Consider the following 16,277-nt stretch of genomic DNA (forward strand, 5'->3'; position numbering starts at 1 on the left):
AAAATAGAATCCCCAATCATGAATCAGCCCCCAAATGCCCTGGTACGGCCGAGAGTCGGGGGAGTCTGCTCTTCCTCTCCAAATGCTCTCTCATGGCCACACGAATATATAGCCTCTGACAGGGAAGTCCTACTCACTGCCTTCTCACAGTGACGGGGGTGTTGTTCACAAAAGTGAGAGGACGAAAAGCGAATGTCCGGCGCATTAACCGGGTTTGTGGACACGGAAAGTTCACCTAGGGGAGTTGGAAAACCCTGATTACAAACCAATGGTGTACATGGACTCCAGTATCCTGAGGGAACAAATGGTGTATGAATCAATCGTTGACCACCGGCCACCATGGGACTGCATCTCCTTACGATGCTCCACTGCCTTGTGCATCAGAAATTTAGGTCAAAGACTCCGGGTGTGGCCCCTTAAGAAAACCACCTGCTTCAGTTTGGGCACCTAAGCAGTATCACAGCCCTCATACAAATTGAATGAGATTTGTGCGGCGTATATGTATCTGATTGTTATATCCCGTGGAGATTTATGAATTGAATTTGAAAATCTCCAACCAGTTGGTGGTCTTATGAATCATGAATCAAGTCTGTACGTATATAATTTTTATTATACAAAATAATATAAAAAAACGTTTCAATGATCTTATTATACATATATAAACAAAAGTATAATCCGTAAAAGAAATTAGTTACAATCAATAATATAAAAAAATAATAAGAAAACAAAAATAATCAAATAGGATACTTTAATATAGTAAGATCTTTTACTGATTAAAATTAAATTTCACCTTTAATAAATATCTTAAACGTATTTGATTAACACAATAGACAATGTATTCATTAAATTGTAAAATACATTTTTCTGATTCAATTTGAGGTGCTTGAATTAATTTACCACATGGTACTATAACACCATCATTTCTATAAATGAATAGAAGAATTTGTAATGAAAAAAAATAATAATAAAATGATACAGAATATTATCAGAAGGGGGTTTTGTGAAGATTTTAGTAATTTTATATAGTTGAGATCATGAGTTAATTGAAGCTAGACCACCATGGAAAACCTAGAAGCACTGGACGACCGTTTCGTCTTATTGTGGGACTCCTCAGCAGCGGGCATTCACGATCCAGCCTCGCGAGATTTGAACCCAGGACTTAGCAGTCTCGCGCGCGAGCGCTTAACCACTAGACCACTGAACCGTCCAGTGCTTCCACGTTTTCCATAATGGTCTAGCTTTAAATGACTCATGATCTCAACTATATACAGAATATTGTTTGAAAGATATTGAAACCTATCATATGTAAACTGTTACGACTTTTCCTCTGTTAATTAAAACATGATAAGATCGTCAATCTGAATACTGATTTATATGACCTTGTTCTTTTTTTAAATCAATGGCACGTCAAAGCCGAATTAGCGGTCTTGTGTCAACTGTGAATCTTTATTAGTTTTTCTTGCCAAGTCTTGCTCGTTGAGAATAGAACTTCAGACATACGTAGTTTATATAAAAGCAAACCAGACCACATCATATCATAAAATGAAAAATAACAATAATACAATATCAAACCGAAAGTGACCGTGAATGTGAGAAGGGATACTTGAAATGAAGATCTAAGGTAATGATAAAGAAAGTCTCTGGGTCACTGCGGTCAACTGTAAGACTGTACGGTTATCTCTAAGAGTTCAATCCTGTGCACTACAACCAACAATATGGCTAAGACCAAAAATTAATAACTTCACACTGACGATAATCCTTAGTTCGGTCGATGCGACACCATCCAACACTACACACTGACGTAAGCAGTAACTGGGCATGCGTAACATATCCGAAATCAATTTTGTAAGTATCCCTTGATTGACTCATTTTAGTAATTACCGTAGGCCTGTACCGGACCTTAATCACAAGATACAACAATGATACTGCTCATAATCTCACGTAATGTTCCAGGCTTATCTATTTTTGTCTTCCTTCATATATTGAGTTGCAAAATTCTTTTGGACGTTTTTATTCTATGAATTTATATTTTCTCAAACCAGTTGCTCTATGTTTAGTGTTCTGTACTACTAATGATACTGTCACTATTTCAACTACTCCAGGTATAAGTTTTTATATTTTCATTTCTTTGTTTTGAAGTGATGTGACAACGATTTCAACTAATACGCAATATTTGTTATGCTTGCGAAATGTGCCGTACTGATTAAACTAACGATAAAAGTGTATAGTTTATTTCAATGGAGAAATACGGTTAAGACCCAGCAAAACAACTAGAATTGAGCACAGTAGATTTTCTGTGTTTAAACAATAGTTTATATTGTGTAATAAACTGACCAACAAAAGAAAAAATCAATTAATTAGTTTACCAGTATTAGCCACATGATGGACTAGTACTAATTTGAAAATGTTTATCATATGGTAAATGATAGAGTAAAAGATATTTTTAATAGCTCAATTCATGAGTCTATTTAAGCTAGACCGTCATTGAAAATTTGAAAGCACTGGATGGCCGTTTCATCATAATACGGGACTCCTCAGAAAGACGGAACGGCTATCCAGTGCTTCCAGGTTTCTAATGATGTTATACCTTAGATCGACTCATGAATTTAACTATCAACAATATTACTACAATCTCCACAAACCCACATTCTAATAGTATATATCTATTTATATAAGATGGTACATCAATGAAATAAAATATATTCGAAGCAGAAAACAACACAAATAAACATCTTACAAAGTTTTCCATGTTTCAGGATTTGGTCGCCATTTACCAACACCTTTTACACTATGATAATCAGAGAGATTTTTATGAGCGTAAGAACATGATTGATATAATTCTTTTTGTTTACCTAATGAAACCTTTGATGATTTCAAAAAAAAGAACAAATGATAAAAATTTCTGGTAATTTTAATGATAAAATAAAATGAGATTGATTTTTGAATAAGGATAGGAAACATTCAAAGTAATTGGTCATTTTAAATAAGTAATAAAATTTTTAAAATTCAATACAGTCTGGACAAAATCAACTAACTGGTGTCCTGCTTGAACATCTGGGCTAAATGTTCCTTTCATCTAGATATTTCAACATGTTATCTAATTTTGTTTGTTGTAATATATCAATATGTCTGTTAGTCGTATAACCTATTCAGGTGCGTTTCCGAGAAGTGTACAACCCTTCGTTGTACAAGTTACAAAAGGCTCAATGAGAGATATCGTGGTTGCTGGCAATATGCAGCGAAAAGAATGTACACTATTTAGGTGTCAATTGACTGGACTGCTAATTTTCCAACTGGCGATCTCTCAGAATTTATCGTCAGAATCAACCAAGAAGTAAGAAACGGGAACTTGTTGAAATACTTTGTGCTGATAATTCTATATTGTACCAAAAATATAATATTGAATAAAGCGAATAATAATAGCAATAATAATATATTAGTACAACTGATCTACCAAGTTGTTTTGATCTCTCTTATTGCTTAATATTTATTGGACAATACTTCACTCGATAAATCCCCAAATCAGGATACATTTGGACAGGAATGTAATTATATTTCCAATAACAAAGGTAGATGGAAATAGGAATCCCAATAAGAAAAACATAAGTATATTTGTAATTTTTACACAAGATTCCAGAGTCCTCTCCAAGTCTCCGCTAGCGCCGATGGGTTAAAAAATAGCCAAACAACGTGCCCCAACACAGTCCTATACTGAGCATGCTTCAATCCAATCTATATTCCGCCAACATAAGTATACATACAGCACAAGATTATGTGAGTAATATCGAAGTTTATGCTACTCAATAAAGATGGTCTATCAGTTGATGAGACTGTGAATTCTCATCGTTTGATCACAACTTCAATAAGATGCTCTGCAACCAACATCATAACAATCACTAACTTTATGGGATGTTGTCAACTTTTTGTTTCGTTGCATCTACCTTTTTTCAACTATTTCTGTTCCAGTCAAGATTATGACTTCGGGTAGGCAGTGACTGGTCAAATGCAAGATACATCTCAGCTACCCCCACTTGATGAAAATTCAATATTATCGAAGAATACTATGTCTTTACTTAGTAATCTACACTAAAATAGCTCAATTTCTTGTTCCACTATACGCAGGTAATATTTGGAAGATTTCTATGATTGAATACTAGTAACCTAAGAATGTTTGACAGCCATGAATCAAAAAGGAACAAGCTGTTGCACAGTATTATATATATATTATTTACCTCACACACAATCATGAGTCCAACATTGTTAGCTTGTGTTGGATAAATATAATTGGCTGATTTCGATGAACAATCAGCAAAATATACACCTTTTCCAAACATATATCCAGTAGATGGAGCTTCAGGTGGAGCAATTTGTAAACCTCTGCCTAAAATGCCAACCCAATTGGTTAAACGACTTCCATGCCAAAGAAGCATCCTATAATGATAATGAGAAACTAGAGATAAATGTATGCATAAAATAAATATTGTACAACCAGATCACTTGATAAATTTAAACACACCAAGAATAACAAAGTTCGCAAAATAAAATAAATTCATCAATCTATTTATGGTTTCTCATCAGCTACATACAATCTAAAATTATGATCATTAATATAAACATAATTTAAATTAATATGACGAATGGATGGATGTTAGATCACCATTGAAAACCTGGAAGCACCAGTGCGTGTTCGCGACCCCGCACACAGGATTCGAACCCAGGACCTTCGCTCTCGCGCGCGACCACTCAACCTTTAGATCATTGAGCCGGTACCCAACGGTGTTAATGTCCAACTTCAATACCTGGAAGTACTGGACGGACGTTTCGTCTTAGCATGGGACACAATTTCGTAAATTGGTTGAAGTCAGATATTAACACCATTCGATATCGGTTCAGTGGTCTAAAAGTTAAGCGTTTGCGCGCTGAACAAAAGATCCTGTGTTCAAATCCCATCTGCGTAGTCGTGGGTGCGCACAAAACGGCCAACCAGTGCTACCAAGTTTTCAATGGTGGTCTAACATCCATCTATTCATAATATCAAGTCAAACTCAACAATCTCCACAACCCTATACTGATAAATATAATTCTTGACAAATGTTTAGCATTCCTTAGTTTGTGCAGTTTACATGAATGCTGGAAACGTAACTAAAATCATAGCGATCATAGCGATCAGAAGAATAGGGATACCAAGTGTATGAATAAACAAAGTCAAGATCCATGTGTATTAGTATGTTGGGAAGTAGGTTATATAAAGGCAATGAGATTAATGATATATATATATATATATATATATATATATATATAACTCCGCCTGTAGCTCTTCTAGAGTTGCTGCCGGTCCCGAGCCCGGGTAAAGGAGGAGGGTTGGGCATGGGAATTGAAGGAATAATTATGACGTCTCATGATGAAAGCCGAGATTTTTCGGAAGTCACGAGACCGATGCACCTTCTAACAACCAGAGCAACAATTTTTATAGGTACATGAAATGTTCGGACAATGTGGGAGACAGGGAAGACTAGTCAAATAGCTATGGAAATGAGGAGATACAACTTGGCAGTACTCGGAATCAGCGAAACCCATTGGACACATGCTGGACAACAAAGGCCAGGTACAGGAGAGATGCTGCTGTACTCCGGTCACGAAGGGGAAAATGCTTCACACACTCGAGGAGTTTCTCTAATGCTGTTCAGAGAAGCACGAAATGCACCTGTAGGATGGGAATCTCACGGATCCAGAATTATCAAAGTATCATTCAAAACAAAGAAGGAGGGAATCACAATGAATGTTATCCAATGTTATGCACCCACCAATGATAGCAACGACGATGATAAAGATCAGTTCTATGAAAGGCTGCAATCAATTATAGAGAAGTGCTCAAGAAAGGACCTCACCATCCTAATGGAAGACCTAAATGCTAAAGTCGGAGTGGACAACACAGGATATGAAGATATAATTGGACGACATGGACTAGGAGAGAGAAATGAAAATGGGGAGAGATTTGCAAATCTATGTGCATTCCACAAACTGGTTATAGGCGGCACAATATTCCCCCACAAACGCATACACAAAGCTACATGGATCTCAGCGGACCACACCACAAAGAAACAGATAGATCATATTCGTATCAACAAAAAGTTCCGAAGGACAATGGAAGATGTGAGAATCCGGAGGGGAGCTGACATAGTTTCAGATCACCACCTGGTTGTGGCCAAGATGAGACTGAAGCTAAAGAAACACTGGACAACTGGACAAACAGCACTACAAAGGTTCAATACAGCCTTCTTTCGAGATACTGACAAGCTCAACGAATTCAAAATAACTCTCAACAACAGGTTCCAATTTCTACAGGATCTACTGAAAGAATAAGAAACTAATATGGAGGACAACTGGAAAGGGATAAAAGAAGCACTAACTTCAACGTGTCAGGAGGTTCTGGGTCGCAAGAAACATCATCATAAGGAATGGATCTCTATGGGAACCCTGGACAAGATTCAAGAAAGGAAGAACAAGAAGACAGCATTAAAGCCAACAAACAGAAATACATAGGAGAACTAGCAGCGATGGTGGAAATAGCTGCAAGAGAAGGGAATATGAAACAACTATATGATACAACGAAGAAACTGGCATGGAAATACAGCAAACCGGAGAGACCAGTCAAGAACAAAGAAGGAAAGACAATCATGGAGATTCAAGAACAGGGGAAAAGATGGGCAGAATAATTCGAGGAACTGTTGAATAGACCAACTCCATTGAATCCACCGGACATCGAAGCAGAACACACAGACATTCCTATAAATGTCACTACACTAACGATCGAAGAAGTCAAGATGGACATCAGACAAATCAAGAGCGGGAAAGCGGCAGGATCTGACAATATACCAGCCGAAGCACTGAAGTCAAACATTGAAGTAACTGCAAACATGCTCCACCTTTTATTCAAGAAGATTTGGGAGGCGAAACAAGTGCCAACGGACTGGAAAGAAGGATACCTTATCAAAATACTAAAGAAAGAAGATCTGAGCAAATGTGAGAATTACAGAGGCATCAGTTTGTTGTCAGTACCAGGAAAAGTTTTTAACAGAGTGTTTCTGAACCGGACGAAAGACACAGTAGACGCTCGACTTCGAGAACAACAGGCTGGATTCCGTAAGGATCGGTCGTGCACTACGGATCATCGTTGAGCAGTCAGTTGAGTGGAACTCGTCACTATACATTAACTTCCTTGATTATTAGAAAGCATTTGACAGTATGGACAGGAGAACATTATGGGAACTTCTTCGACATTACGGAGTTCCTAAGAAGACTGTCAACATTATGCAGAACTCATACGATGGACTGCAGTGCAAAGTCGTGCATGAAGGACAGTTGACAGATGCATTTCCAGTAGGGACCGGAGTCAGACAAGGTTGTCTACTCTCCCTCTTTCTCTTTCTTCTGATGATTGACTGGACTACGACGACCTCGACACCTGAGGGGAAGCACGAAATACAATGGACATCTCAGAATCAATTAGACGATTTGGACTTTCCAGACGATCTAGCCCTCCTACCCCATACACACGAACAAATACAGACGAAGACAACTAATATAGCAGCAGCTTCTGAATCAATAGACCTCAACATAGACAAAGGGGGAAACAAGATTCTCAAATACAACACAGTGAACGCCAACCCAATCACACTTTATGGAGAAACTCTGAAAGATATGGAAACATTCACGTATCTCGGAAGCATCGTTGATGGACGAGGAGGATCTGATACAGATGTAAAGGCGAGGATTGGCAAAGCAAGGGCAGCATTTCTACAATTGAAGAACATATGAAACTTAAAACAACTGTCAACTTATTTCAAAGTGAGAATCTTCAATACGAACGTCAAGACAGTCCTACTGTACGGAGCTGAAACGTGGAGAACTACTACATCCATCGTCAAGAAGATACAAGTATTTATAAACAGTTGTCTATGCAAAATACTCAACATTCACTGGCCAGACACTATCAGCATCAGCGTTTTATGAGAGGGGACAAATCAGCTCGCAGCTGAAGAGGAAATTAGGAAAAGACGTTGGAAGTGGATTGGACATACATTAAGGAAATCACCAAACTGCATCACGAGGCAAGCGCTAACTTTGAATGCTGAAGGGAAGCGGAAGGTCAAATAACACATTACGCCGGGAAATAGAAGCAGATATGAAAAGGATGAATAACTGGAAAGAATTGTCCAGGACAGGGGGTTGGATGGAGAATACTGGTGTGCTGCCTGTGCTACTCTATGAGGGGTAACAGGTGTAAGTATATGTAAGTATATATATAAATAATTCTCCTGATTATACACCTCCAAAAAATATACAATAGGCAGTTAGTCATATTTTGTAAAATATCTGTTAGGTCTCTACAAACAAAACAGTTTCCATGATGTGTTTACAAAATAAAGAGGAGTTAGTGTAACTTTTATTCAATGAGATACTATACACACGATCCTGTCAGAAAAAAACTATCTTACTCAACATTAAATGAGAAAAATAGTGTTGTTTTTTTTAAATTACCTATTCCCGTAATCTTTGAATTCTTCTTGTTCCGTAGATTTTCGACATTCAAATATATCTAATATTTCCAATGTATACCAATTATGTGTAACTCCATGTGTTTCATGCATGTAATCGGTTAACAACTTCGACAAGAAAAAATATTTAACATTTAGACACACGACGAACAGTCAAAGTAATAGGAATAGCATGTATAAGGAATAAAATTTTAATTTACACTTCACTGCCTACTTACTTACCTACTAATTGAAGTTAAGAACTGACTACACTATATCTTATTTGGGTAAAAGACTGAGGAGTCAATTTAATGATCAAAGCATTTGCCTGTCTGCTACAACGAAACATAGTTAACCTACATCAGCTTGGGTAGCCGAGCTAATAAGTCGTGAAATTTTCTTAACTGATAAAATAAATATTGGAATATTGCAACGTTGATGTTGACAACAAGGATGTGAAATTTCACAGTATTGTTTGCGATTTGTCAAATAACTATTACTGGCAAACAAGTTAAGTACTAAGCAACTGTCCGTTTCACTTTTCTAAAGAATTCTCGGGATCACGATGCTTTGTTGTATTCTACCAAAATATTCAAAGCTAATTTATCATAAGAACAATAGTCATGTGAGCAACTGTAAAAAATACATCAAAAACTAATATTCCTAGATTGCATTCGTCACATACTGATCTCGGAGTATTATAGAAGATCAAGCAGCCAAAGGACAGTTGTTTCGCTCTATTATGGGAATCCCCATAAACCGGTGAGAAAGACCTTTCTAGAGAACACACGCAAGACATTCAGGTCCAGCAGTAAACACCTAATCATTTAAACTACTGGATCGGATCCACTGTCCCATATTTTTAACTTATATCAATTCGCGATGTAGCGCAACGACCACACAATGCCATCGTTGCTAACTATTTAACAATCACGATATGTTTGAATTCCGTTAGTCACGACTTTTAGTCAGAACCTAGGGAACACTTTGAAGTACGTCACTGGTGAACTAATTACTATAGTCTATTCAACTATATCAATATTTTTGTTGCCAGGTTGGTGGATACAGATGGTCTACTTAAGGGAGTTGATAAAGTCTGGTTTCAAAACATGAGCTCTACGATCCTAAAAAAACGAATGGCATGTGAACATATTCCTGATCGTTGGCTACCATAAGACAGGATCCAATGACATTCTACTGCTCGGAAAGTAGTTCCCTAAGAAAACTCCACTTGTAGCTTTGGAGCTGAAGAAGTATCTCAGCCCATATACAAATATTATTTAGTGTGGCGCATACTATTTATGGCGCTCAGTTGCGCTGTATTTTATGTGCATTAAATAAACGAATCAAATATACATACAAGTAATAACAGTGAAATTAGTGATAAAGGTTATTATTAAACCTTCAGTGTTTTTTACGACATTCCTATAACTCAACTGGTATCTGTTGACTAAGGTAGACTTGTGAAGATTTTGCACCATTTTAAGGTACTTTTTTAGTAAGAACTACAATTTAAATAAAGAAGCACTAGGCTGCATCAAATCATCCTACACAAGACCCAGTCCATTTTACGTCAGTTTGTTATAGAAATAACCTTTAATTTGCATAAAATTATTATCCGTCACTATTATGCCTGAGCGATTAACTACTACTAGTTGTGGAACGAGATTTTGAAAGAATACGCCGGATTACTTTTTAGTTTCCGATATCTTTTACAGTAAAATAAACCAAAGGAGTGAGATAAATTGATTTACTCATTCACTGAAACAACTGAGAAAGCAAAATAAATACATAAAACAGTATGATATACATGTGTGTGCAATTCTTACCGAATACATTGGATCAGTTGATCGCAGAGGTATAATGTCACAATTCAGTCGTTTATAATTTACATCAATAATATTTTCAGTAGATGATTGATTATTCTTCAAAATATTTACAGCAAATTCAATATCAGATAAAGCTTCTAGTAATTCAATCTTTGATTTGACTTCAGACATTGTACGAATAACCGGTGGTATACGCATACTATAGGAAAAGTAGAAAATGAAAAAATTCATAAAAAGAATCGCCATACATTTCTCATTAAAATAACTGTATTAGACAAGTATTAAAATGTCATAATTATGAAAACAGAAGTCAAGTTGAACTAAATTTATCAACTTGATTACAAATATGTTGTCCCGATAACAATAGTGAATGGTAACTTTGGGATCCATTTATGGACCAATATTATGCATATATTTTTTATCGTATAATTGCTAAATAACTAAAATATTCATATTCATGTTCCCCTTATCATGAGCTTCATTTTGAACTATAAACTATTGTTATACGACTTACCATTTTTGAGTTATCCCTAGTCTATTAATTACTGCCTCTCACATTCACAGCCACATCTGGCTGAATCTTGTACAAATGTTATTTTCTATTTTATTGGTACGATGCGGTCTATCTGTTTGGTATATAAACTCAGTATGTTTGAAATACAATGATTCATACACCAGAGGCTGTTCTGGACTTAACTGGCTGGGTTAGGTAGAAGCAGGACCGATAGTACTCTAGACATAACAAGATAGCGTATATCTGGCATAAGTGTTTGGTTGGGCTACCTTACAACAAAACACTATGACAGAACAATTAGGGGAGATTGACAAGATGAAAAGCAGAGAATATGATGGAAAGCTAAACATAAGAATCGCATACTTGAAAATGAACAAATATTATTGAAGAATGTGATTAATGGCTTGGTGAGGTTTATGTATAGGGCTCCCCGGCCCAATAACTTACGGAACGTATCAAGTATGCCCTGAAGCTACGGCGCCGTTTCGGTGAACAGTATCATATTATCTGTGCATATGAGGGGATCCACTGATCCTCTACGCATTTTGAAATTTTATTCGCAAATATGACTAATAATAAAGGAGATAGGTAATCCCCATGTTTAATACGTCGGTTTTTAACACTTATATTCGGTGCTTCCATAGCCGACCTATGAAGTGATGGTATCTCACACATTTGCCCGATCTCAGCAATGATGTTACTTGACACTGAGTTAAAGACTTTAAAAACATCCGAAACGAAAACAGTACCTTGGTGGCCCTTTTTACAGTTCCTTTACGACTGTATTGACTGTTATACATGCTTTGAAACATCCATCTGTTCTAAGAAAAGCCGACTGACTCACAAGGTCTTTTTGTTCTGATACTTGACAGGCATCAAAGAACAACAAGTGATTGTAATCGGTTTGAAATCGCCTAGCTCCTGACGGTCACTATACATCGAGATGTACTCAGTTGACGTAGTTAAGTACTACCCCAAATATCAGATTCAACAGCGTGGTCAAAGTTGAGCGCATCTATTATGCAATTCCTTAGAGGTAACTGCATCTATCTTCGTTGTTGTATTCCCAGTTCTTTAAAGGATCTATTGCACCTTTGTGGCTTACCAGTTTTGTCGAGGACCAGTCAGTTGACACTTTCATTTCATCTGGGCGGTTATCCTAATTACTTCCTCTTCATATTGTCTGGGACCAGTAATCTTGAAGCCCTTCAGACAGTTAAGTCCTGTCTCTGTGTGCTGTCTACTAGAATTCGCTTTGTACCTGTCTAGAACCAGCACTTACGTCTTTCTGAAAGGTTTTCCCTAGAGATTTTTCATTAGCTTTTCCAATTTTCACTGTTATTCTGGTACCAAACATCCTTCAAGCTGTTTAGATTTGATGACTTCTCTTTTTAAATAGCGATGATCACATAGCGTAACCAATTAACTAGGAATGCCTTGTTTAGTAGTTACATTATCAGCCATGATTAGTCGCGTCCGCTTGAATAGAACACGCTTATTATATCCTAGTGAAGATTAAATTATAGGTAACTTCTGAGATCTATTAATATTATATACATTCTTATTGTATAACTATTCAGTAACTCGACTATGTATATCTATATTCCTCTTATTATAAGATTTATTTTGACCCATGGACTACTATGATACGATTTACTATTCTTAAATTATACTCTATCGATTATAGTCTCCTACGTTCACAGTCACATTTTAGCTTGATCTTGTACAAATGTCATTCCCTATTTTATGGTGTGATGTGGTCTGTTTGGGTGGTGTATAAACCAATTATGTTTGGAATAAATGATTCGCATAGTGGAAGCTGGTATTGGTGTTCTGGAATCAACTGACAGGGCTAGGAGGACAAAGGACACTAGGCTGCTCATACCTGTCGATAAGTCAGTGGTTTGACACATTGCTAAGATTGTATAAGTCGTACTACGAATGGCAAATGTCACATGATAACTAGCCGGGCTTAAAAGTCACGACAATGTCTTTCTGTGGATGTGTCAAGGATGGATTGCAGAAGATTTGTTTTCCAAAACTCGTAGACTCTTTGTGAACTGGTAGATTTTGGTTGCTCAAGACAATAAGCGTTTTCACTATTATTAGTCTCCTGAACCTTGTTAAATCCTTTAGAAAACCAAACAAAGACAATACTAGGTTCGTTTCCTACAACAGTACTACTCTCCGTAGTATATAACAGTTCCACCTTATGTAAATAACGTATCGTACAGTGGATACATGTCATTGTTAGTGTAAACAATAAAAAAATTGCGATACCCTTTCGTAGGGTAAAAAGGTGCAAATTTATCCACTAGAATAACACTCAGGTGACAACACGAATAAACAGGCATATCGTTACTGTATGAGAAAAATAGTTAAAGAGCATTATATACGAGATATTAAGCCTAAAAAGAAATCTTTAGACCATAAAGCATATCAGTTTAGTTTGTATTCTTGCTAACCGTCTCTTACCCAAAATCATGAGGAATCCGTGTATAGAAATCGTTACAGGCCAACAGTAATTGTTCCTCAAGTTTACGTTTATCACCCGCATTTGTTTTGACACGTTTTACTCTGCCTCTTGCTTTAGTTTCTGTTTCAGTATTACACTCTTGACTTAAAGCTGACAAAGCATCAATCATTTGGGATACTTTATCCAAAGCTGTATAACCTGCACGAATTTGTGATTTACTAAGTTTTCCTAGAGGGGCCCGACGTGTATCATATTTTAGTTCAGTAGTAACTTGTTCCATGTTACTAAAATCACATATTAATTTTATAAGTACCTAAAAAAGAATTACACAATGAATACAGTAAATTCATGGAAAAGCTAATAAGACAAGCAGAGCATATGATAAATATGGATTTTCTCAGAAATCTTGATTATAAACGCTTTAGAAGATATCCAAGGACTACATATACCGACATGATGTTTAGGTCAATTTACCACTGGTCGACATCTAGAAGACACTACAACTCTGGATATATTACTAACCAAAGTACTTTCTGCATACTTCTCACACAGACGGTATACAGAGGACCGCACAGCTGTAGCCTTTTTTGAGAAACCTCTCAACTGGAACGTCTCTACAAATGAGAGGGATACCAAACGTCTAAAACTAAAACTGATTCGACAAGCATATGAATTACTCAAGGAAATTATTAAACCCTGAAGTGATAGACATGGGATCCTAGATAGGGAAGGTTATATGTCCTTAATTTGATCAATGATCATCGCCAAGAAAACCGCCTGATATGGATTTATGACGCAACCTAGCACGCAAACTTTACATGAATTATGACAAAATGTGAATAACTCTATAGTAACCAGTACTCAAAATGATGGTCCTTTCTACGGAAGGGTTTATTTCTAGCATCTACCATTTCTGTATGAACTATATTTCCCTTTTCCTTAATTATAATCTTCATCTGGTTTAGGAGCTCATTTTTAACTAGAAGTCCTACCCTATTTAGAGTCTTAAGTCGCAAAACAGTGGCTTTTTAAAAAAGTTTACGAGGAGTAAAACCTACTTCTAATTGCGTTATGGAAAAATGTTGACAGACAGATAAAAAGCGTAGAACGACTAGTTCTAAAACCAGAATATTGGAATGATGGGTTAAAAGGTTGGTTTATCTGACCTCTAGCTACTTATTCAAACTATTTCTCAAGTATGGCAAAACAGTCAAGCGAGTAAAGCTGTCACCTATACATTACCAAATAAAAATGATATATCAGTTTGAAGTTGAGAATTTGGATTGACTGAGGTTAGAAAATATGTTATGTGTGTCTAGCCACCACCAACCGAGTAATCCTATGCTTGGTAACATAGGTATAAATTAACGAAAATTTAGAAGCAATTGGACCATGAAACATTCGACTGATTTTTGGGGGGTGTTAAGAGAAATTACAACTTTTGGATACGGTCTGTCGGGTGGATATAACCCAAGAAATGTCTCAAAAGACTTAGCCGTGATACAGATTCCCAATCTACCTCCAAATATAAAAAACCTTATTCCATACTTTATTAACCTCCTTTCGACTGCATTTTTTCAGATTTCCGGTTTGCCACAACTATCTGCACCATTATTTCCAACTAACTGTCGTGATTTTTAGCTACTTTATTATTTCTATCCTTATATGAAAGCAAACTAGACGTACAAATATGTGTCAAGTTCTTCTGTCCGTCTGACCGCATATCTATTAAACTTGTATTTTCTTTTTAATATTTGTCAAATTTTATCACTATGAAGTTTTATCTTTAATTCTTTGCATGACGGTCTTTTTATTTTGTTTGTCCCATTATCTGGAGTTTTTATTTAATGATATATGAGTCCAACACTTGTTGAAATGAGCTCGGTTAATACTACGTTTTTTTCAGAGAACCACATAGCTGCGGCAGATTTACCACACATGCATCCAATACAAGTGGTGTGATTGTTTTAACAAACTGATCTTTATTAAACTACTAAGTCGTCTCAATTCATAGGTTTGAGAAAATGACTTAACAGCCACTTTAATGTTATGGGAAGCGTTAATCCGAGTATTCAAAACGTAAAGCTTTAGTTTACCCTTTTGGTCAGTGTTAAGAGTTTACATTCTAAACCAAGAGACTGAACTTGAAATCTCCGATAGCACATTTAGCTCTCAAAAAAGCCTGAATCAAGTTTTTTCATGGTACTGAGTACGTTTATAAGCCATAGTTCATATTTTTCATAATGAATAGGTTTACAGAAATGTTAATATTATGGAGCGACTATTAACAAAACAATTACCTGAACTGCAACAGGAAGTCGTGATTTGATTTTTTTAACCTTCTTCTTTGCAGTTGCGTTTTCATCCTTAGAGGTGAATGTAAAACTATACTAAAGACTAACCTGTACACCATAATCCATTTCAACCATATCATACTTCCCTTTGTGTTTTATAAAATTCCTTCTTTCTTCCCACGTATTTAGTGTTTTGTCTAGAAATCTATTTTTTAAAATACGTTTACAACTTTAAAATCTTTCTCAATATACTTTTTTTCAAAACAATTCTTAGCAGCTTGTAAATTACAACCAAAAGTTTCAAGTTTATTTTGACCAGATTTCCCAACTCGACCCCAACGAAACCAGACTGAGTAATTATTTATACTTTCATCCTTCAAAAGCTGTATAATATAGTATTTATTGTTATTATTTTGAACATTAGTCTAAGATAATCCATTTTATGGTTAAAAAACTACTTTTTATTACTTGATTTAGCATAACATCGTAAATATCATCGCCTTCATAATAAACATAAGCTGAATCGACTTTAGCAACACATTCAACATCGACTGGTGCTTTGCCTTTGCAGATTGCACGCCTGAATGTACAGTCGTCTCCCACACTATCAGCGGGACGCTTCATTGG

The 16,277-nt window shown here is 36.2% G+C and overlaps 1 protein-coding gene across 2 annotated transcripts; it reads right to left on the reverse strand.

The window, feature by feature from the left end:
• Positions 1-591: 591 nt before the first annotated feature.
• Smp_145810.1 (poly [ADP-ribose] polymerase, putative) lies at positions 592-16,274 on the reverse strand (the record flags this gene model as incomplete). 2 transcript variants are annotated; one of them, XM_018793876.1, is made up of 10 exons in its annotated part: positions 592-923; positions 2,738-2,862; positions 4,233-4,431; positions 8,542-8,666; positions 10,367-10,565; positions 13,356-13,669; positions 15,657-15,722; positions 15,759-15,855; positions 15,903-16,075; positions 16,119-16,274. In XM_018793876.1, 10 exons carry the CDS (start codon positions 16,272-16,274, stop codon positions 767-769), a joined length of 1,611 nt encoding a protein of 536 aa, XP_018647094.1. In that variant the 3' UTR covers positions 592-766. The 2 variants fall into 2 exon arrangements, with proteins under 2 accessions (XP_018647094.1, XP_018647095.1); XM_018793887.1 differs by having other exon boundaries at positions 4,233-4,450.
• Between the last annotated feature and the right edge of the window lie 3 nt (positions 16,275-16,277).

Source organism: Schistosoma mansoni (genome assembly GCF_000237925.1).
Source record: "Schistosoma mansoni, WGS project CABG00000000 data, supercontig 0194, strain Puerto Rico, whole genome shotgun sequence".
In the NCBI taxonomy this organism is placed as follows: domain Eukaryota; kingdom Metazoa; phylum Platyhelminthes; class Trematoda; order Strigeidida; family Schistosomatidae; genus Schistosoma; species Schistosoma mansoni.